Consider the following 24,137-nt stretch of genomic DNA (forward strand, 5'->3'; position numbering starts at 1 on the left):
ACAATAAGCAAGTACATCTTTTACTCACTTCATTCTCATTATATAGGTAACATTCTTCTCCTTATTCTCCTTACTTACATAAAAAAATCCTATTTAGCATAACAATGTTTTCGCAATACAGATTATAAATATCGATACTCTGCTTCTTATTATGGATAAATAACCTTTACTCCTGAAATTCATGAATTTTTGAATAAAAGAAATCACTTCAGTAGTCAACAAGTAATATGCATGGAAACTTGTATCCAGTAACATCATAACATTGAATGTTGAATAAGAAAAGAACAGAAAAGGAGAGAGGGCTAAAGGCTAGAGGAAGTCTGAGGTCTTACTCCCAACTCCCAAGACATGTGAACTGTTAAATAGTAAATAAATGTTTTGGACCAGGAGCGAATTTAAAATGGTCCAACCTAGAAGATCTATACCAAAAAACAGAACACAGGGATGAACATAACCATAACCAAGTTATGCTTTGATGTTTTACAGCGGCATACATTGTCTGTAACTGCTCATGATACAACTGATGACACCTTCGGCACGTGAACTGGGAACTGATCAATCTCATCCATCCAAGGGTTCTTCTCTTTAGCGGGATTAACAGTCTTTAGAGCTCGCCATACCGCACTATTGCACTTGAAGCCGGAACCAAAAGCAATCTGCCACATCCTATCCCCTCTCTTGACCCTCCCCTTTGCCTCAGTGTAGGCTAGCTCATACCACAATGAACTACTAGATGTGTTACCAAATCTGTGAAGTGTCATCCTTGAAGGTTCCATATGCCAGTCTGTGAGCTCCAAGTTCTTCTCTAGTTCATCCAAAACTGCTCTCCCACCAGCATGGATGCAGAAGTGTTCAAAGGCAAGTTTGAAATCAGGGATATATGGTTTGATCTTCATTTTCAGGACCTTTCTTCCTACTAATGTCATGAAAAAGAGGAGTTGCTCGGACATGGGGAGAACTATAGGTCCCAGTGTGGTAATGTTGGTCTTGAGAGCCTCACCAGCAACAGCCATGAGGTTTTTCGAAAGGGCAACACCCACCCTCCCAGTCTCATCTTCCTCTTGGTATACACAATTGAAGGAATTGTCATCAGCACCTTTGTGGGTGCGAACAGTGTGTATAAGTTGATACTTAGACCGACGGCGATCAGATGAGCGATTAGAGAGGAGGATGGCAGCACCACCCATTCGAAAGAGGCAGTTGGAAACTAGCATTGAGCGATTGTTGCCAAAGTACCAATTGAGGGTGATGTTTTCCATGCTCAATACTAGAGCATATGAGTTGGGGTGCACCTGTAGTTTTCAACAAAAATTACAGTCAAGAGAGATCAAACTTTTCTAGGTAATCAGGAAAAATATATTGCACCACTCTTGTGCCTTATACTAACACAAATGACTTGCAAAATAAAGTTCTGTAATTTTCTCATACCCTTAGTTATCGTACCATGTGATCTCACATGTACAGTTTTTTTTTAAAGTAAAGAACGTTCTTCGGTAAATGAAGTGGGGATAGAAACAATTGTATAGGAGCACGCAAAGTACACGAGGTACGCAAATACACACGTTTAGCTCCTTGGTGGTCAGTATCACTATTATTGTATGATAAAAACTTCGGTCAATAGCACTTAGGACCAAAGAATACTCCTAAGCATCTATCCACCATACATCTATCGTATTTTGACACCTTGATTAACTTTAGTTAAGACTCTACGTAATTACATATATTATTTCACAGTAGATGAGTGGAAGATTTGAGGAGATAAATGAGGATGTTATTAGGTGTAGTAAAACAAGTAAAATAGAGAATTGATTAGGATTGAAACAGGATGTAAAATAGATGAGTCTTAAATAGAGTTAATCAAGTAATAATCAAAATAGGAAGATGTGTGGTGGATAGATCCTCAGGCGACGGAAGTTTTTCTCATTATGTACATACATTCATACGCATGAAGGCCAACTACCAACCTCTTTTCCTTTTCAACACACGATGACAGTTGTATGACCTCAAAAGTGTTTTTGTGCTTTGAAGCAATTCAAAGAGGGAGCAGGTGCATTATCCAATCTCTTTCAAATAATGTTGAAGACCTTGAATGTAAATACTTATATACTTATATGACAGCCAACCGGAAACTCTCAGCAATGCTCTTAAATAGAGTTGGGTATCATAAATATTGATGTTCACTATTTCTGACTTTATGCTAAAATTTTCCATGTGCCATGACTACAGTCCCTAATGAATTGATTGGATGCAGCCTCAATTCGAACGAAACAAATGATTGATGGATTTGCTAGCCTTTTGTTCTACTATTATTTCCATAATAATATATATGCACTCAATCAAATAATATTTATGGTTTTGCAGTTCACTAATCAAGCTGATTTTGGATCACCAAGTGGTAAATAACCAAAGCTTAATACAATGTTTATGCTAAGTCATATCGACCTCGTGTAGGTCATATGCTGTTTATAAACAAAATTTAAATGTAATGCACTGCGACCTGTTTTTTAGATTTACTATTGTAACTCACTATTTGGATAACGTTAGTTTGCATTGCAATACATACGGACACGTATCTTTATATAAATCAATGATTATGACTTTTGACACATCAGTAAATCCAAATAGTAGATTAAATAAGTGGGTCGGTCTAGCATTATTGAATATTAATTGAAAACTTGTCCTCAAGTGTCGATTCATCTATCGCTATCTAGATCTTTTCGTTATTACTTATTACTGGGATTACACTATGAATCTAATTGTATTTGTACCATTTTTAACTATATAGCCTAACCATATTTCTACTGTTCTAAAGGAAAATATGGTTTGAAATCGTGAAAAGGCCATTTATATATAGTAGCTATCTTACATACTTAAAACGGAAAACAGGATTATTTGAAAACTTAAACTGATTCCAAATTTGGAATAAAACAAAGTTTATTGACTTCTGTTGTTGTAACAAAGGATAGAACGGGATTTTAAATGTTAAGGCTACTTTTAAAGAACGGGATGTTTAATCAGATATATTATCTAGTTACAAAAGTGATCTTGGTTGAAAGATGGGAAAAACACTAACCTGTAGTAGCTGCTTAGCAAGGTCTATGGAAATAAGTCCAGCACTGCAACCCATACCACCAAGATTGTAGCTGATAATATTGCCTCTAAGCTTGTAGTGATTCACAATCATGGCTGAAAGAGATGGTGTAGGATTAAATAGACTGCAATTCACAACTAAAATTCCTATATCTTTTGCCTTCACCCCTGTTTTAGCTAATAGTGCGTCGACAGCACCAAACATCACCATTTCGGCCTCCTTCCTTGCCTCAGCCATACAAGGATTTGGTGGCACTCGCAGTACTGCCTCAGGCAAGTATGTCGATTGTCCCAACCCCGATCGCTCCAAAATCTTCTGTTGGAATGTCAAGTTATCCTCGTGGAAACTCCCAGTGAGTGTTGATCTTTCCATGAAGATCTCCCTGGTGCACATTCGATCTTGTTCAGGCTTGTAACATGCAAAATCTAGTAAGTAGACCTTCCGAGGACGCGACATGAAGTACAGTGTGGCAAGAAATACTAAGAGAGCAGAACATAGAATCACTGAGACAAGGTTGAACCTAAGTTGGGTCCATAGCTCAGTTAAATCATCGACAGAAAGAGTCGAAATATGAGCTGATGCAACAACAAGGAGAGGAATGAGCAAGAGGTACATGGCATGACTGATCAAGTAATGGTACCCAAGCTTTACATATTTGAGCTTCACAGATTGGAGGAAATCAGGAAGTATGTTCTTGCTACTCGGTGGAACTCGGATTGAAACTGAAGTGTTGATTTGTTTTTGCTGCTTCTCCTCCATTTTCTGATACAATAATGACTAGAAGCAGCTCAGTGAACAGCGTAACAAATCTAAAGAGCTGGACCTGGCCAAGTTCTTAAACAAATTCGTCTAAGCTTGAAAAAAATATTAATACCCAATGAGAGTTTTAATGAAGCCTATATATGTTGAGAATGAATCAGAGAATGGATGTAGACTTTCCAGTAAGATGGGGGGTACTAAAAAAATATATCAGACAAAAGTGGAAAGGAAATGAACTATGACCCTATGGGAGATTGTTGTACTAAGACAGGGTTGTGGAAATGCAAAACCAAAGTTCAAAAATGGTGAAAGATTGGAAAGAGAGAATATGCTGAAAAAAGTCGGAGAAGTGAATGGATTTAAAGTGTGCGAATTTAGTGGAGATCGAGAGAGATGGGAGGATGCAACCACCCCCAACGAACTTTTTTTCATAAATTAGATTTGGCATTCAATTCTATATCCAGGGAAATTGCCGTCTTTCAATTTTTCTCCACCTTACTTGCATGATAATTACTCTAGTGCCATTTGAATAATCATTTCAGGTCCTAATCTCCGACTCTCTGAGGTTAATGTAGCCTTAAATGGTTGGCAAATTCGATAAAAAAAAAAAAAACAAACAAATTTCTCATCGAATTTAAGGATCATATATATTTAGGAAAAGATAATAATTAATGCATAATGTTTTCGATTATCATTTTTCCAAATCCATGTCGTTCGACTCCAAAAGTTCCTGGTTGACGAAACCGAAAGACTTAGGTGAGTTTTTTTGTTTTGTATATGTTTAGGGAAATATTTCATGTCACTTGGTTTTTTCTCTTTTTTGCTGTCTCTTGTAATGGCCTAGTGGGTCTCTGGCCAATAACTCAAAATCCCCTCACATTTTGCAACACTTTTGGCCGGATAGGCATGTGCCTAATAAATGAAATTCATTGCATATTTAACTTTGGACGGAAACAAGTCTAATTATATGCCGGTTTAGTCTTCCGAACAGTTGCATCTTTGGACTAAATTCATGGTTTGGCCGGTTATGACGTTTATACTTTATAGTCTATACGCCATTATAAATGCAAGTACTATTCTTACCTACATGCTGATTTTAGTTAAGGATTACGTTCATCCAAACTTGTTAGAGCATTCCCAATGCAGGTGGAATTGAAGGGAACGAAAATTTTCACCTCCATTTTGTTCAAATCCAATGCCCAATGCAAAGGTGAAAATGAGGGTGATTATTTTCCCAAGTCATTACCAGGGTGAAACCTTCAACTGAGATAGTGGCTGACTTGTGAACTTCAGATGAGATGTTAGATTCCGTCTGGATTACAAAACTCATCAGATGGAATCCAACATCCCGTCTCGCTATATTTCTTTTTTTCTAGACGGAATCAAACATCCCGACCGGAGTCCTAACGGCTAGTTTACCAACGGTCAGAATGTCATAATAGTAAAAAATGGTTAAAAATAATAACTTTGGTATATATACAACATTTGTTCCATTACAACTCACACTTCCAACAATCATATTTCTTCTTCAAAAAAAAATAAAAAAAATCAAATGACATCTCAAGCATCTCAAACAACTCAAGCAAGTGGTAGCACTCAAGCAAAAACAAAGACTCACTTTAGCATGTCCGAAGATCAAGCTCTATGTCTTGCTTGGATAAAAATTAGTGAATACTCTATTGTTGGTGCTTTCCAAAATACAAAAGGATTTTAGAATCGTATAACAAACGAGTTCAATCAAACATGTGGGTCGGATAGGTCTTCCGATTCAATTAACGGTAGATGGAAATATATTTCGAAAATGATGAACAAGTTTGTTACAATTGAGGCCTGACATGGAAGTGGTACAACAATACAAAGTCGGGTAATTACAACTTCGTCAATTTGTAAATTATTGATTATCTTAGTCTTAGTCTAATTATTTCTATCTTAGTCTAATTATTATTTCCATCTTAGTCTTAGTCTAATTATTATCTTAGTCTAATTATTATTTTAGTCTAATTATCTTAGTCTTAGTGATTATCTTAGTCTAATTATCACCATTTTATTTTTTAGTTGTCCGAAGCAAGAATGACATACTAACAACAAGAAAAATCGTCTTTTTCACTTGATCATTGTTATGTTATACTCAAGGATAATCCAAAGTGGAGTAAATTTTTTGAGACAAGGTCAAGCCACCCTACAAAGGGAAAAAGTCGCAAAAGTGATGGTGAAGATTCAACATCTAATTCACCAAGTGTTGGTGGAGTTGAATTGGAGGGTTTTCAAGAAATGGAGCGTCCTCTTGGATCGAAGAAAGCTAAGTCCAAGAGAAACCAAGAAAAATCAGTTGGTATGTTGGAGGGTTACTTTACACGTTTGGATAATACATTTGTAAATGATGCAAATGAAATACAAAAGTGCTTAGAAATTATGGAAAGGGAGCTTGCATATGGTCTAAGAACTGTAATGGCCAGAGAAGTAAAAAATCGGATTCAAATGGAAAAAAATCGGGTTCAATTGGAAAAAAATTGGCTTCAAAAGATGCAATATGAAGCTAAGATTTTAGTGACCGATACAAGTGTCCTCCATCCCGATACCACTTTTATAATCGAGTAACAACAAGCTGAAATATGTGTTGAATGGGCAAGGGCTAGAGGTGGTTCTAGCTCTAACTAAGCTTATGGAATATTTAATATTTTATTTTAATTAATGCACTATGTATTTTAATTTCACTGTCTTTTTAATTAATGCACTATGTATTTTAATTTCATTGTATTTTTAATTAATGCACTATGTATGTTCTTTTTAATATAATTATTTTCATAGAAATACAATTACTAATAAAATTAAAATACATTGTAATATAGTTCATTAAAACACAACTCATAAAACACATAAGAACTTCATAGTTCACTTTTGGAATTACGTAGGAAATACATAGGAAATACATTAGGAAATACATAGGAAATACTTTGGAACTTCATAGTTCACATTAGGAAATACATAGGAAATACTTTGGAACTTCATAGTTCACATTAGAAAATACATAGGAAATGCACTTTCATTTCCATTTTAATTTTCCCCTCCTTCTCCCTCTTCTGGATCAGACCAATTTGGATAATAAATTGGTACTTCTGTTTCTTCAATACCAGTCCAATTAAAAGCATGCTCAACTAAGTCCTTTTGAAGATTAGTATGTGTAACTTCATTTCTGATTTTATTTTTTGCTTGAATCATCTGATAGACAAAATGATAACCATTATCTTCCTGAAAGAGCGCAGGTAGTGTTTCTTTCCTCTGACCTTTCCAATTCCACACTCCACTTGCACGTTCATTCTCAACAATCATATTATGCATTATAATGCATGCCTTCATTATGTCTCCAAGAATAACAACATTATGACAACGCGTAGAAGCCTTAACAATATGTCATCTTTCCTGCAAAACTCCAAATATCATTTCAATATCTTTTCTTGCAGCTTCTTGACATTGACTAAAGGTCTTTTCATACTTATTTCTTGGATAATGAATGGATTGAACAAATGTGCCCCATTTTGGGTAAATACCATCAACAAGATAATATCCCATATCGTAGACATTACTATTCACATTAAAAGTAACAGCAGGAGCCTCACCTTGCTTTAATGATTCAAAAACATGAGAACGATGAAGCACGTTAATGTCATTATGCGAACCTGGTAAGTCGAAGAAGTAATGCCAGATCCAACAGTGTTTGTTTGCAACGGCTTCAAGTACCAAAGTTGGTTCCTTCTTGTACCCTACATGTTGTCCAGCCCATCCAGTTGGACAATTATTCTGCACCCAGTGCATACAGTCGATTGATCCAAGCATTCCTGGAAAACCCCTTGCCATATTTTTAGCTAATATCCTAGCCGTGTCTGCCTCAGTTGGTCATCTCAAGTACTCTTCCTCAAACGCCGTGATTATTGCCTTGCACCAACGCTTTATAGATACAGCTGCTGTGGAATCTCCAATTTGAAAATACATATCCATTGAATCAGATGAACAACCATTTGTTAATTGTTCAACTGTAGTTAATCCTTTCTGCAACCCAAAAGTTGTTTGCCGACCCAATCCATCCACCTTGTCTTAGAAGTAATCGTTGAATGCTGCAACAGTTTTCAACATATACGTAAAAAGCTCTTGACTCATCCTGTACCTTCGCCTAAACTTATGAGGAGGCTACCTACAAGGTGTTATGAAGTAATCCCTCAGTATCTGTTGTTTACGTAAATCACCACCATCTCTAAACGTATATGTTATGCCCATCACAGATCTACTGCGTTTGTCTGTATCCACATCTTCAATGGCTGCTTGAGTCATTAATGCCCCATCAGTGGATAATAACTGCAACCTCCTCCTCCTCCTCATTCGCCTCATCATATCATTATGCTCATCTCTTACTTTTTCCATGTAGTCATCTTCAGCAGAAGTACCAGAAGTCGACCCGGTAAAACCAGAAGATGAATTATTACTACTAGATCCTCCCCATAAACTTTGGTTGAATGCAATTATATCTTCTCTAGATATTTTTTCAATTTTTAGCTTGGTTGCGGGGAAGAAGATGGTTGTTTGTTTGTTTGATCTAAAAGAAAGAAGAGTAAAACGAAATATGTAAGGTAAGGTCACGTATGATAGTTATATTTTGGTCCACTCTCCAATTGACAACACATTTTATCAGATTTTTGTTCACTCTCCAAGTGACAACACATTCACATTCTATCCAAATGTACCATTGTGATCACACACGTGCCCTCAATAATGTGTATGTATGGTCCACCATCAATAATTCCAATGTATGGAATGAAAAAGGTGCAGTGTCATGGACCTATTAACCAGACGGGACGTTACATTCCGTCTTGGTTTAAATTGTCAGACAGGATGTTACGTACCATCTCGGTCTACACCATACAGTATTCCTGTCAGATGCTGTCATAACCAAACCTGAAAAAATGAGTAAAATTCCTGAAAAAATTCTTGTCAGAACCAAGACATCGGAAATGAGTGAAAATGTAACTTATAATTCCTGAAATAATTTCTGTCATAACCAAGCCTGAAAAATAAGTGAAATGCAACTTATAATTCCTGAAAAAATTATACAGTATACTTTGGAAACATACTAACTTATAATTCCTAAAATTTTTTTGCTATAACCTCATTTGTTTTATTTACATATTCTTATCCAAAACCTGCTAATATACTTTGGAAATAATAAATAAGACTAACAACAATCCTAAAAAACACCCAAGTCTAACACAGAAACTCTGTAAAAAAAACTAACTTATAATTCCTAATTTTTTTTTTGTCATAACCTCATTTGTTTTATTGACATATTTATATCCAAAACTCATCAATATAAACCTGCTAATAAAGAAGTTGTTACAAACACCAAGCGCACAGTTATTACAAACTAGAAGAAAATATCTACTCATACCTCCTCACCCTACGAGAAGGCTCGGTCGAAGAGCTCTCCCCCCTATGTCGTTGTCGCCTCTCTGGTTGAGGTGTGGCACTTCCAGCATTCTCCAACTCTTGCACACATATCTGAAGCTGCAAAGTTCGATTTCGCTCTTGTTGTAAGTACTCAAAACTTTGACGAGAGGACTCCATGAACGATGCACACATGGAATAACTGAGAGAGCTGTAGTTAAGGAGCTCCGACCTTACTTCCTCTTGTTTAACAAAACAAATGCATGTTACATGTTATAGTGAATAAAAATAACAAATCATGTGTAAAGTCCTGAATTATTATTAAGGGTAATTGTGTAAATTTCATATCAACTCTAGGGTCGTTATGTAAATTGGTCGTCGGGTTTATTTTTCAAACGTACGTAACTGGGTGAAACTTAACTCCGACTCATAACTCACGTTAGGTAAGCGAACCATATGCGAAAATTTGACAAAATGCCGGTTAGCGGTTTTCTGCGTGCGAAGCTAGCACGAGTTAACAGCTTACACGTATGATTGGGTCATCGTTATAGCCTGCGGTGAGATAGAATATAGAAGATTAAATTTAACGGGATGGGCCGGAAAAATAATTACGACGCGACGTCAAACGAGTTGGCGGCTAGGAGTGTGAGGACCTTAAGTCTAATTGTAATATATTGGGCTTGGGCCTAAATATATCGGCCCAACTAGAGAAAAACGAAAATCGCGAAATAGAACCCACGAAATCGCGAAATTGAAAAAAATAAAAAATCGGCCAAACTGAAAATCGCGAAACCCACTTCTTCTTCCCCAATTTTCGCCCTTTCTAAAACCTAGGAGAGAGAAATCAAAATTCTCTCAATTCCCATCGATTTTACTTCAATTCTTCACACTCCCAACCTAGAAACACTACACTAAAGTAATCTACTGGAAATTCGAGCGTAACCAAGCGAAACCGAAGTGGAATCGCGGCGACAGTGAGTGAATTCCTCTCCCAATCAATTCAAACCCACGAATTCGAACAACCACTCACTAACAACAGTGAATTCAAGTGTGGAGACTCACAAAAATTCGGATTTTGCCGTAACACCGCGGAAGGTGAGTTTTATTTTCGTTTCAAATAATTATTTAGATTCGAATTCAATAGCTTGAGGTTGTATTTGATGAGAGATATTGAATGGAAATTTGTATAATTCGACAAAGAGCTATTTGGAGAGGAATGGCTTAACTAAATCAGGTAGAAAATCCTTGGAGTCGCGTCGTGTTTTGATGAAAGGTTAGTGAATTTCGCTTTAAAGTAAATCATTTGAACTCGATTTTTATGTAGTTGGTTGTATTGAGGAAGTATAACTGAAATGGGATGGGTTTAATATCGGCAAGAGCTTCGGTTTGGAGAAGGAGAGTCTGCGATTTTGGTGGAGCAAATGAGCTAGGAACGATTTTTATTGCTGACTTGGTAAGAATTTGGTTATTCATTACAATTTCAATGAATTTATGTCGATTTATAACTGTATAAGAGTTGATTGAGTAGGGATCGAGGGATAAGAACACCCACCGATTTTATTAATAGAATTAATGTTAATTGAGAGGTGTAGAATGGGTTGTAGTTAAAATTTGGAATTTGAATTGAGACGTGATAGGATTGACGTTGATATGAGGGCCTGCCATGGCCGAAATAACCGTAGAGACCGTCAGAGTAACAGTGCCCGAAAGGGCCTGTAGCTCTGTTGACAGTAGTTATAGGAAAAAATACCCGAACCCCCAATTCTTAACGTTGAGATTTCTTCTCGGCTTATACTAAGTTAAGAATTCCTCGTTGATCGATCAATTCTAACAACCGACGTATATGTATATGCTGTATAGGATTGAATTCGAGTTGATTCGGTTAAGCGAGCTTGATTCGGTTAAGCGAGCTTGATTCGGTTAAGTGGGATTGAGGAGAACGGAGCTTGCTAAGGTAGGAACCTACATCCCAATATATAGTCTGCTTATTTTCATGCATGATTTGAATTGCTTAAATTGGAAATAGATAGTTTGTGTATCAACCATGCATGTATATATGATATTCATGTTTTGCATTGTATTTCCTCGCTATAAACTATATATATAGATAGCTTTCGTGTGAAATGGGTTTTCTGTAAAATCGGGGTAGCGAGGGATTGTTTCTTTGTTAAAAGTGAAAAAACTGGTTTTGGGAAAGGTTCGTCTCTTGTCTCTCGAAGGAGAGGCGAGAGAGATGGATTTTGAAATGCGGGTAAGAATTACCCGGTTGTCTGTAATTAGGAGCGAGGTTCTGGATTTTTCCCGAAATGGGTGTTGTTATTTACGATGATTTGCCGTTTGGGAATCATCGGTTGTTATTTACTATGACTGGCCCGTTTGGGAGTCATAGGTTGTTCTACTCGAGGATGGGAAATCCAGGAACTCACACCTATATAATCAACAGTTTTAAAAGAAAAAACTAGATATGTAACTAGAGTATTTGAAAACAATCGGTAATACGAGTATATATATATATAGATATTACTATGTTTATCACGAGGGGATTTAGAAAAGGAACCGCGGAATTCTATAAAGAAGGAACTGTTGTCGCATTTCCGGAGACGGCAGTTCGCTCTAGGATTCCAACTGTGGTGTACACCTTTCGAGGTGGTGGGCCACCTTTAAAGGGATGCATCACTGGATGTAGTCCGGGAATTTCTTTTCTACTTTTCTAGATAACCATGCTTATGCGTGTCAATTATTTGTATGGTGATTAGCTTGTGTGGGGTTACATGCTACCCTCGATGAGGTTTAGGCCGAGAGTGAGAGTTTAGTCCACTCGGATGTGTGTCGAGGATCCCGAAAGTCTGCGAGTCGTCGAACGGTTGACCACCGTAAGTTAGGTGACGACCCGTATGGGGTCGTGGGTCCACGAGGCCCACCCGAGCCCTAAAAGCTTTGGGGATTTTGTGTGTAACGAACACAACAACGGCATTTCATCTCCCCGCCCGTAAAATCGAAAAACAACGGTGCATGGTTCATTAATCGGGAAATCTTGAACCGAGATTGCCGTGGATCAAATTTGAAAGTACCAGTCGTACCCTCACCATTCTAATAGGATGCAGCGGCCACAATAGTTGTATGATGGTTGTGAAAGATATATTTGAATATTAAAGAAGCATGCCGATATGATTTATGCTAGCTAGTGATGTATTTATATAGTCACGATATCCCATGAACCATGGCTATGACCATGAACCTGTCGAACATGAAAACGACAGTTTGACTTTGACAATGACGTGTTGACTTTGACCAGAGTTGACTTTGACCTTTGACCAGAGTTGACTTTGACCGTTGACCAGAGTTGACTTTTAACTCGAATTATGATTTGGGCTATTAAGATAGGTCTAGGGCTATTAGCATGTTTGGCTTTAGGCTAAAACCTCTTTATATATACGTGTGTACGTGTATTAAATATTATGTGATTTTGCAGTATTTTATGATATGCAACGTTATGACACTTAGACATCAATATAATTAACAACGCGTAAACCAAAAATATACATGAATCAAGATACTACTTCTTTCTCGGAAATAATACATGCAATCCAGTTCAATAATGCGTAAACAAAATTACCGCACTCTTTTAGAACTCTCCACGCCCCAAGTTTTGGAATTGAGTTTTATGACTGTTGATGTCATATGTTAGGTGGGCATTTATTGAATGTGCCATAAATGGCCCGTTAGCGTTATATAGGGGCAATTCATTGAATGTGCCATGAATGACTCGGGTATTCATTGAATGTGCCATGAATGACCAGATTGTTTAGACTGCCCTAGAGAGGAACTAAGGTATTCGCCTTGCGGGTTAGTTGTATTCTTTGATTATGCGAGTGTTTGAGTTACTTTTGAATACATAGGATATCTACATATGTTATATGCAAGTTCTAACTTTCTTTTGCAGGAGGGTAGGACTTAATAACATTTTTTGTCAGGAGGGCCGGTCCTACCCTTAAACAAAGTGATGAATATCGGTAAGTTTTAATTCGGTATTTAGATATTAAAACGAAGTTATTATAATGAGTTATATAATGGAAGTTTTGCTTGGGAAGAAGCTATGCGGTTGAAAAATGGAACTACACCGTCTTCCAATTTGTGAATGATTAGGTTATGATAGAGTTAAAGTGTTAGTGGGATAAGAAAAGTTTTGAATGTTTATATGTGTTTAGTCTACTCATACCAAAGAAATTCAATTTGTTGACCCATGTTTGCTTTGTTTTGGCAAGCGTGGGTGTGTTCTTGGGAATATAGGTGGAAGGAAGTGGAACCGCAAGTGTGATTTGGATTCTTGTCCGAGCAGTCCGGGAGTTTATTTTTAGGTCCGTTTCTTTTTTGGAAGTATGTAATAAGCGTAGTTTCATATTCATATGGAATGAGAATAACGATGTTGAGGACTGTTATTCTTAGAATTTTATATTGATGATTTTTGAATGGAAGAGAGACTTTTTGGAGTTTTGTTGTTAAGATTATTTATGATGTGGGTTTTAGGTTTTGACAGGTGTAGTATCCACCCCGTCATAGCCTGGGTTTTTAGACAATTGAATATAGTGATGTTTGAGATATTTATATTTCAAATATTCATTTTTTTAATTGTTTAGAAATTCGGGCTGTGACATTTTGATTCGTATTATAAAAACCTGCATGTTTCAAATGATTTCTATAAGTAGAATATGTATTGGTTATGTGCGTTTCTACTGGGCATAGTTGTTTGCTCATCCTACTTAACATTTCAGACGAACCAGTTGCGGAGGAGGCTTTTCCTAACCCTAGTGATGAGGGTTATGGGGATTTGGGAGGATTTCCTTATGCTTGACGAGGACAGAGTCAAGTTCATACTTTTGGTTGTATAGAGATAGTCTAGTTCCTTCTTTTGCTGTATATATTGAGAGCTAGCTCATTTTGATGTATTTATTTGATGTATTGGAGTGTAGTTAATCTTAAACCTTTTGGATATGTATATGGGTATCACAGTGGTGTATAGGGTGGAGATTTGGTATATATATGGTTGTTGGAAGGGTATTATGAAGTGTTCAGGGTTATGACAGGTTTATGACAGGTTATGACAGGTTTTTAGGGTTTACGAACGTCGATCAAACAAAGGAAACTCTGCCGAAATTTCGGTAGAATCGGGATAGGTGTCGGCCTCGAGATTCATTCCACGTCCTCGGAATGTGTGTTGGGTCTCGGGGCGTGACATCATGAATAAATATAAATCATACTAACCACGGCTAACTACTCAAACTGTTCTGACAAATCTGTGACCAATGCAGCATTTGCTGGTGGAATAGGTATGCTAGGGGTGTAAAATGGGCCAGGCCAACCCGGCCCTCAAATCATAAAGCCCATATGATTTGAGGGCCGGGCTGGCCCAGCCCCCTTATGCTATGAGGGTCGGGCCTGTGAGGGCCAACACTTGAATTATACATCCCTTGCCCTCACCTCAGCCCCTTTTAGAAAACTATGGGCCGGGCCTGAGGGCCGGGTCTATGGGCCGGGCTGTACAACTTGTCAATTATTCAAAACTCTTGAATACAACTTGTTTAGACTTCATTAACATATTTTGGTTTTATCGATTTCATTAACTCGATTAACATATTCATTACAAAAATTCTTGAAAACCTATCAAACTTCATTAACATATACAATAGAATATATGAATATATTCTATAGGATAGAGATATATCCATATAATACAGTTGTATCCTATAGAATATATTCACATATTCTAACAACATATTCATTACAAGAGAGAGAACCTTCATTACAAGACTTCATTATATCAACTACTATACTTAAAATTTACATTTCTACCCTATGTAATAATAAGTAAAACTTAAAACCCTAAGGGTATTATACGTAATTTTGTTTAGAAAATCTAAATATCAATGAGGGCCTTAATATGGGCTTTGTGAGGGCTTTAGAGGGTCGGGCTGAGGGCCGCCCTCATGTTTCCATATCTAGGCCCTTACCCTCCCCTCAAAACATAAGGGTCGGGCCGGCCCTGCCCTCAAATTGCATGCGGGCTTAAATTTGAGGGCTTTTTTTGTTTATGGGCCGGGTCGGGTCGGGCGGGCCGAGGGCTTGAGGGCCGTTTTTACACCCCTAAGGTATGCTCATCTCTTGCCCCTAAGAATTAATCATGCTCTAGTGCCAAAGGTTAGACTCATCAAATATTTGTGGAGTTCTTTGCGGCATCTTAATATCATGAAACACCCTGGGTTGTGACTGTGGCAACTCTTCTCCTTCTGGGAAATGAATGTCAGGCCTCAATGCTTCGGAAGTAACCCCTTCAAAATTGGTGCCCCGGTATAACGCACCTAGCAAGAGACCTCGACCAAACCCTCTTCCAATACAAGTCATAGTCTCCCGTAAAAATGAAAGTTGCTGCGTCTAGCCAATCATTTGGGTTTGTTCTATTGTGTGCAAAAGTTGCAAGAAGAATATCAGAGGCTGTCATATCTATGGGTGGTGGGCAAGGTATAACAATCTCTCAAGATACTTGACCGGCCCCAACATCTATCCCCAAGGTACCATACAGTTACTGACGCTACAAGTATCACTCGCTGCTAAGAAAGAAATCTTGCTCTATGACACATATAGGATAGTCTACGGTACTCAGTGTTCTCGGTAACATCTGGAATATCCGCATAAGGGGTCTGAAATATGTAGGACTCGGCCCAGGGTTGCCACTCAATTCAGGTAGCTCCTAAAAGCTCAATCTGTTGACGAGTGTTATAAATATTATGCAATAGATCCCCATACCCCCTCTGCCTACGATGAAGCCCCCATGCTTGAATACGTGGAATCAGGTCATGAGTCTCATTCCCTTCCAACCTCTTTAACACAGGATGCATTACACGAAAATGTTCGTACCACCAATACTAAATCAATAGATAAAATACAATATCAATATATATATATATATATATATATATATATATATATATATATATATATATAAACATGTTAATATTAATAACTAGATAAATAAATGAAATGAAACAATAACTTAATAAATAAGACTCACCAGTATAATCCAAACAAAGCCGCACAAATTGCCTTTAGCGACTTTCGTCTCAACTGCGAGGTCTAACCAACGGTAAAGGTACGCCAAGATGGATTGACCCCAGTCATAACCCCACATCCTCTCTACGTTTGAGACAGCGGCTATCCACCCGATACGTAAAAAACTATCAGAGTATCTGAATAATACTGCAGCAACAAAGTAGAAGAGGAAGGCACGTACACATATTCTTGGATCAACTCCTCACCAATATGATAGTCTTCCGGTTTCTCCTTTAGCCTATTCAAGTATCTCGAAGTAAATCAACTCATATTTATAGCTTCTCCCTTAAACTGCTCAGCCGATAATCTCAAGAACCGGTTTTCCTCATCATCTTCTACCAAATCAAAAATTGTAGTACTGCCGACCTAGATTGTCGTTGCTTCTTGATACGTGTAAACATGACGCATCAAGAAGACAATAACATCTTAAGGGGGGGGATTATGTAAACCTTCAAAGAAACTCATTGCTATAGTAAAAACCTCCAAATTTTCATAAAAAAGAACAACATCTCCATAACCAATTGGGATACCCATGAGCATTGTGAAATCAAGTGGGATAATCCCAAGCTCACCCCATGGGAAATGGAATGTGTGGGTAGATTTCCACCACCGCTCAACTATCCCAAACAACAATGCTTGATCATTTTGTCCCAAATTTGAATTTAAAAAGTTTCCAAATGGTGTGGCGGCTATAATATTGGTAACCGTGACAAAATTAGGATCCATTTTTTTTATTTCAAACAACGCCACCATGACACAGCATTTGAAAGTGCACAACGCACTTTCCATAGGTGTACTTCATACATTCATATTGCACGCAATACAATAAACTATTCAATACGATATAATTTCAACTCAATTTTTTTAACACAATGTAACAAATTCAAACTAATTACACAACAACAAACTTAATATAAACTAACATAAATAATAATAATTAACATAAAAAAAAATCTAAAACTTACTTGAGACTCCGCCACTCTATTTGCTACATGTTGGACCGATGTTGACGCTAATGGTGGGTGTTCCTCTATTTCACAACGCGGTGGAAAATTAAACCCAAGTTCAATTTCGTACTCCTCGCCCACATTTTGCATTCTTGACGACAATCCTTTTTACCCCTTTTTTTGGATAGTTTATAACTTCCAAACCATCTACTACGCTCTTCATGTGGTGAGGTTGGTGGGGAATCATTGGGAGGTGGGGGTGGGGAGAAGTCATTAGGAATTGAAGAAATTGAAAAAAATTTGGCAATGGCGGTAAGAAAATCACAATGGAGGCGCTAGAAGAAAGTGAAAATGGGCTGTTTCGCGTATGTTATATTTGACTCACCAGACGGGATGTTACATTCCGTTTCGTTATAAAAGCCTAGAAGGGATGTTACATTCCGTCTCGATCAAAAAGCCTCCAGACGAAATCCAACATCCCGTCCGAAATTATTTTTCACCTTTGCATTGGGCAGCTTCACCTTGCTTTTCACCAAAACGGTGGAAAAGAGAGGAAATACTGTCTACGTGGAGGTGATAAGAGGGGGAAAATATTGACTTGCATTGGAAATGCTCTTAGAGATTGATGTTTGCTAGTAATTAATCCTAGTATAAGTGATACTTGAGAGTATTTTGATAACTTCAATAAAATTCTCATTTCAAAACATTTTATTTTAACTCCCTTTTATTTCTTTTATTTTTGTTCTTGCTTTGGAAATTATTTAACCTGAAGCCTGAAGGCTTCATTTTGGGATTTTGAAGAATTATTATAGTGTGTGCAGAGAAAAGATATAAGAGCCAAGTCTTTTCCATTTTTGAAGTATTATTATTATTATTATTATTATTATTATTATTATTATTATTATTATTATTATTTAAAAAATATTTTTCTCTTCCGCTATATATGATAATTTTGATTGAGAAGGAAAAAAAATTTACAAGTGACATTCTAGAAACCCGAAATAAAGCCGATTAGTTTTGGCACTTAGAAGATAACTCTAAGTTTCCTAACTTGTGTTTAGTCAATTAAGTGTCCCCTTGCTCCATACTTGTGGGATTACATGGAAAGTTGACACAATTTTTCCAAACTAACAAGTTTCGCTATTGTCCTAGCTAACAAATAATTATTAATCCGACGTCAATGTGCTTACACCGGAGGACGCTTCAAGGACCTGACAATAGAATACGAATATACGATACTATGTATTAATATTATATGGAGAAAAAAAAAATTATAAAAAAGATCGATTTATTTGCAATAAGGGTGTACGTTTAGTCTTTGTTAATGTTTAATCTTCAATTTTCCATTCACACCACTCTTCCTCTGTCATACTAGAGAGTGGTCCTGAGTCCTAACTCCTAAGAGCATATCTTTAGAGGCTTTCATATTAGCTAAGACATGAGTTGGATGGATAATGAAAATTTTGTCAAGTTAGTAGATCCCATTAGTCTAACATGAGTAGATTTCTAACCATATATGATCCACGAAGCGGAAGTGATTTAAAATTAAAGGTACTAGAAAATTTGATAAAATTTATTGATATTGAATAATTGAATGAATTGTTTACAGAACTTGTTCTGTATTTATAAAGTTTACAATGCTAATTGAAATAGAAATATTACTAAAAATATGATAATGCCTAAACTAGAACTCATAACCTATTTAGACATATAAGACTAAGTCTAGAACTAAAGAAGAAAATAGAAACTAATTCTAGTTTATTGTCCTGCATCAGTCCCCCGTTCTTGAAAAGAACTCAACCTCGAGTTCACATCAATAAGAAGCATAATTATCTCCATGATAAGGAAAGATATCCTACACATTAAAGGTAGGAGAATTATGCGATTCTTCATGTAGGTCGACAACATAAGCATTGTCACTTATCTTTTTGAGAATCCGTAGGGGACCAATTTTCTTCCTCTTGAGTTTGTTGTAAATACCAACTGGAAAACACCCTATACGAAGAAAAATCATAACCATGTCACGTTTTTCAAAAGTCTTCATACGTTGTAAGTACCCTCTGTTCTACACTACAGTACACGTGTCCACACACCAGGTCGTACCAATCCATCAGCTCGTACCTATCCATTAGAACGTACCAACGACCTAACCCCAGGTCGTCCCTAGCATCAGTTACAGCCATTTATGGAAGCAAATCAACTAGCGCAATCATGGAGCTCAATCAACGCAACAATCAAGGAGACATTTACTTTGTAACATCAGAATAATGGTGAATCATCAAGATAGCACACAAGGTGGATCTACACTTCATAACGGCCTGGTGCAAATAAGGAAAGTCAGCTCAAACATCTATAAGTAGAGAGAGATGAACTATGTAAAGTTTGATTCAAGTTTACCGCAAGAAACTTGATACGTAGGCAACTCTTATCCCAAGAAGAGTGCAGTCATTCCCTATCAAACAGATCATCAGGTCATTGTCCCTTAAACACCAAACCTCTACATTGCCGCCGTCTGCCGGTTCATTTCCTTAAGAAAAGAGCACACACTCTTTTCTCAAGCCCACGAAGCTGGTCAGAAAAACCACCATGCACTACTACAGAATGACACTTATACCACTGTTTTTAAGTGTGGTATAAATATATTTACCACTGTTATGCAACCGTGACAATAGGTGGTGTGGTATATAATAATAGCAAAACTGTGGTATATATGTTTAACGGATACCACGGTTTTTCAAAGAACCGTAGTTTGTATGCCCATTATATACCACGGTTGTCAACAGAACCGTGACATATAAGCTATTGAAACCGTGGTTTATATTAGTGTGTGTGTTATAATACCGTGGTATATAGTTATACTAAACACTACAGTTTATGCCAAACCGTGGTATATATATATATATATATATATATATATATATATATATATATATATATATATATATATATATATATATATATATATATATATAATGCTAGTAACAGTCTTCCACTTAAAAACCGAACCTGCATAACAAAATTTACACAGCTTGCCTACATACAACATTAACATTTCCATCTTCCCAACAAATTTCAAAATGTACAATAAACTATCAAACATTGCAAAAAAAGATAATAATAATAAAAAAAAACTTCTATTAATTTTTTGAGTGCACTAAGAAAACAAACTTCAAATTCTTTTTCATAAATTAAAAAGGTAAGACTCATAAATTAAACTGGAGGGGTCCGAACATAGCTAAAACTCATCCTCATTCGCTAGTTTAAAAACACCCCATTTTCCTGGATGAACTGAATAATGTCGAGTCGAACACCGTCAAGTTCATCTTGCGTGTATGTCTCCTTCAGTTCTAAATTTTTCATCTGGATGAGTCAAAGCACAACATGTGGAGTGACTATATAAGAATAAGGCGAATTCTTTGAGCCAAATAAAGTGTTTGTCAAAACTTTCGAATACCTTATTTTCAAATGATCCAGTTGAACAAGCTTCTACTACTTCCCTCATAAACTTCATTGTATAATACCCACACTCTGTGCCACCTGGTTGATATGGGCCCTAACATATAGACTCACAACATATGTAAACATATACTTTTCAAATAAAAAGACAATAATGTGTAGGATTTGTTTAGCTTGAAAAAATGAACATATTACCTTTACTTGAAAAAATATATTCTATCCCAATAATGTGTAGGATATGTTGAGTTGTTACAATAGACAACATATTTTCAATAGATTAAAAAAATGAAAAAGAAAAAAAAGAACTTCCTAGCTTGTAACAATGCAGTACCACTTGTGAACCTAGATTCCAAATTTTCATGCACAAGTATTGCAAAGATTGACTACAAAAATAATGACTACAAAATCAACCCCATATAGTAACACTTCATGAAGTTACATATAATATTGTGTTGCTTTTGACTTGATAAATTTCAACTAACTGTATAGGAAGCATTAAATTGCATGTAACTACCTTCATAGCATTTGTTGTGTTCTCCCTGAAAAAGTGATTAATAAGCTCATGACGTGACTAAACTTACAAGCCATAGAGCTGCAAAAGAGAGAGAGGTTATTAATCAATTATCACAAAATCATCAGTGAACACTTCAACAATACCAAAGCCAATTCTAGCACCACTATGAAGAGAAACACAACCATAACATGCCTGCTTGGGAGTATACAACTTACTACAAACATTTGGGAACTTTTAGCGCAGTTGCAAAGAACGTCGGGTTGGGAGTCTCCACTTACTCTTAACCAAAAACAAAAGACTATCCAACTTACTGCAAAACATTGGGAAACTTCCGGCCAGCAGTTGTAAGGAATACCCGCTTCTCTGTCAATTTTTGCTCAAGTCCTTGCTAAATAGTTGTATTAACTTGTATGCTTGCTATCATAAGCCCACTGTCCTACCTCCTCCTAACACAAGTGCATACAATTATCAAAACATCAACTATCAAACAACCAGATGAAATAATTTAATTTCACGGAAGGCTAGAAAAATAATCATTCCAATCTAGTGTACAAACCTGCTGGACTAGTCATGAGTCAAGGACCTTCTATACTCCCAAAAAAAAACTAGTCAACGAATACATACCACGTTCTTATGGTTATAAGTCAGGACCGTATTTTGTAAACAAAGTTTAGCAGTACTCATATAGGTAACAAGCAAATCCATGACCTATGGCTTGGCAACATGCCCATGCTGAAAAAAATAACCTCACAAAGGTCAAACACAAGTGTTACAGAGAAATGAGTGATGATACCTACCACTTACCTTAACCAACCGTATTTAGTGTGCACAATTTTTTTTGGTAACCAAGAAATGGCTCAAGTAGTTGATATCGTAACGATTAATTAATAAAAGGTGAATACATATGTTCATCCTAGAATTGCTAGGATTGCATGAAAAATGATAAAAAAAGAAGTACCAACAGATGATAAAGTGATGAGAAGAAGTGTCAAACTAGCTTCCTGATGCTCAAGTTACAAAGTAAATGCAGACAACTGTGATTATTTGCTTTGGTCTTGTACTAAAACTAAAGCAATAATCTGGGATACCTTATGTGTTATGTTCAGTTTTCGAGCAGACTTCAATACCGAAGTACTTAATCTCCAACAATCTCCCAATGCTTCTGAACACTTGAGCACCTTCAGAAAAGCCACTAGAAGCCCGTGTTATTCACATGAAGGCTAGAGAAAACTAAACACAAGTACCACATATCTAGTTTTCACCATTGATTATATGTCAACTACAAAACCCCCTACTGCATTCCACTTCTCTTAACACTTCAGACCCAACCATTTTTTAAACCTTTGTATTCTAAAAGGTGAGAAAGCAAGATTTATAACCAACTGTTAAATCCACACAATCCATGAAAAACTTTGCTGCCAATTTGACGACAAAGAGAATTTGCAATTTTTACCTGTTGAGAGCATCTAGCAAACGGTCGAACACTATAGATCGAGCGATTATTAACTTGCTGTTGCTCATTTGTTGATCTCGCTCGATTCTCTTTTATTTGGAGAGTAAACCAATAAATTCAAAGCAAGTAAAAAGGGTGGAATCAATGGTGCAATGGTGTTTTGCGACCATCAAAAGAAGATCAGAGTTATAATGGAAAAGGAAAACTAGCTTACCAAATTCGATTCACGTTGAAAGATGAAAGTATGAAGTAAATCCCCTAAGACAGTAACAGAAGAGAGTTGCAACTTGATTGGAAGATGAAAGGAAAAAGGGAATGAACTAGCGCAATGGCGGCATAAGAAGATTAATCCTATTCTATATTCATGAACTCCTCAATTCCCATAGAAAGAAAATGGGGCAGAGATGACCTAGAGTTGGGTTGGAGGATAGAACGAGGATTTTTCAAATTCCCGCTTCTCACGAGATAAGGTGAGACTTCGAAGTCCCGCTGAGTGTGGGAGTCCAATTCTCATGACAATTCTAATTCTAGCACTTTTTTTATCCAAACGGGCTGCGAGAATGGTAAAACCCACCAATTTCAGTTACGGTGGGTTTTTTAACTGTTGCAGGAATCTTAAGAGTCGTAGAACTGTAGAAGTTGTGGGGAGAGACCGAGAAAATAGCGGGAATCCAATTTGAATGAGTTTTGTACGTGCATTTTTTTTTTTCCGTGTATTTGACTATTTGGCATAAACCACGGTAGAAAGTGGAAAATTTATATACCACTGTTTATGTTTAAGGTAGTGGGGATGTGGAGTACTCTCATGCTGAAAAAAAAACTAACCATGGTATATGGCCCAACTTATTCCATGGTTTTCATGTAATATGGAATATCTAGTAAACCAATGACCAAAGAAGTTTTAGTGGTATATAAGTATTTCCCACGGTTTTTGGAATAACTGTGGTATAAACGTTCTTATTGACCGCGGTATATGTGTCATTCTGTAGTAGTATATGGATCCCTCACTTCAGATGTTAGCAGATCAGATGAAGACGCTCCAGGAAGCCTTCATCAAGTTACAACAAGAAAACCAAACGATGCGAGAACAAGCCACCTCCAACGCCAACAACAGCACTCCAGACGCAGTGGAGAACAACGCCGTCACAGCCATCATCACCACCACCAATCAAAGGTTAGAAGACTTCGCACAAAGGTTGGAGAAGTCGAACGACAAGACAAGCGCGATCCAGATCACTCAGAAGATACTCCAGACGTACAAGGCAACCTCCTTCAGAGTTCATCCAACCAATGTTCCCGTTGTACGATGATAGCTCGTGTCCAGGCTAGCACATAGCTCGTTTCAGCCGGACTCTCACACTCTACAGCGCTCCAGAGTAC

At 37.0% G+C, this 24,137-nt stretch overlaps 1 protein-coding gene and 1 long non-coding RNA gene across 3 annotated transcripts; both read right to left on the reverse strand.

Annotated features, from left to right (window-relative positions):
- Window positions 1-228: 228 nt before the first annotated feature.
- On the reverse strand, window positions 229-3,989 carry LOC147518434 (3-ketoacyl-CoA synthase 11-like). Its single transcript, XM_086590279.1, has 2 exons — window positions 3,074-3,989; window positions 229-1,292 (listed from the first exon to the last, which is right to left on the reverse strand). Exons 1-2 carry the CDS (start codon window positions 3,848-3,850, stop codon window positions 510-512), a joined length of 1,560 nt encoding a protein of 519 aa, XP_086446405.1. The 5' UTR covers window positions 3,851-3,989; the 3' UTR covers window positions 229-509.
- Window positions 3,990-20,412: 16,423 nt separating this feature from the next.
- Window positions 20,413-23,254, reverse strand: LOC147518435 (uncharacterized). Of its 2 annotated transcripts, XR_015214060.1 has the most exons (6): window positions 22,972-23,109; window positions 22,758-22,846; window positions 21,520-21,750; window positions 21,305-21,382; window positions 20,789-20,887; window positions 20,413-20,694 (listed from the first exon to the last, which is right to left on the reverse strand). It is a non-coding gene; the product is annotated as an uncharacterized LOC147518435 (long non-coding RNA). The 2 variants fall into 2 exon arrangements; XR_015214059.1 differs by lacking the exon at window positions 22,758-22,846 and having other exon boundaries at window positions 21,616-21,750; window positions 22,972-23,254.
- Between the last annotated feature and the right edge of the window lie 883 nt (window positions 23,255-24,137).

Source organism: Coptis chinensis, chromosome 2 (genome assembly GCF_015680905.1).
Source record: "Coptis chinensis isolate HL-2020 chromosome 2, ASM1568090v1, whole genome shotgun sequence".
Classification (NCBI taxonomy): domain Eukaryota; kingdom Viridiplantae; phylum Streptophyta; class Magnoliopsida; order Ranunculales; family Ranunculaceae; genus Coptis; species Coptis chinensis.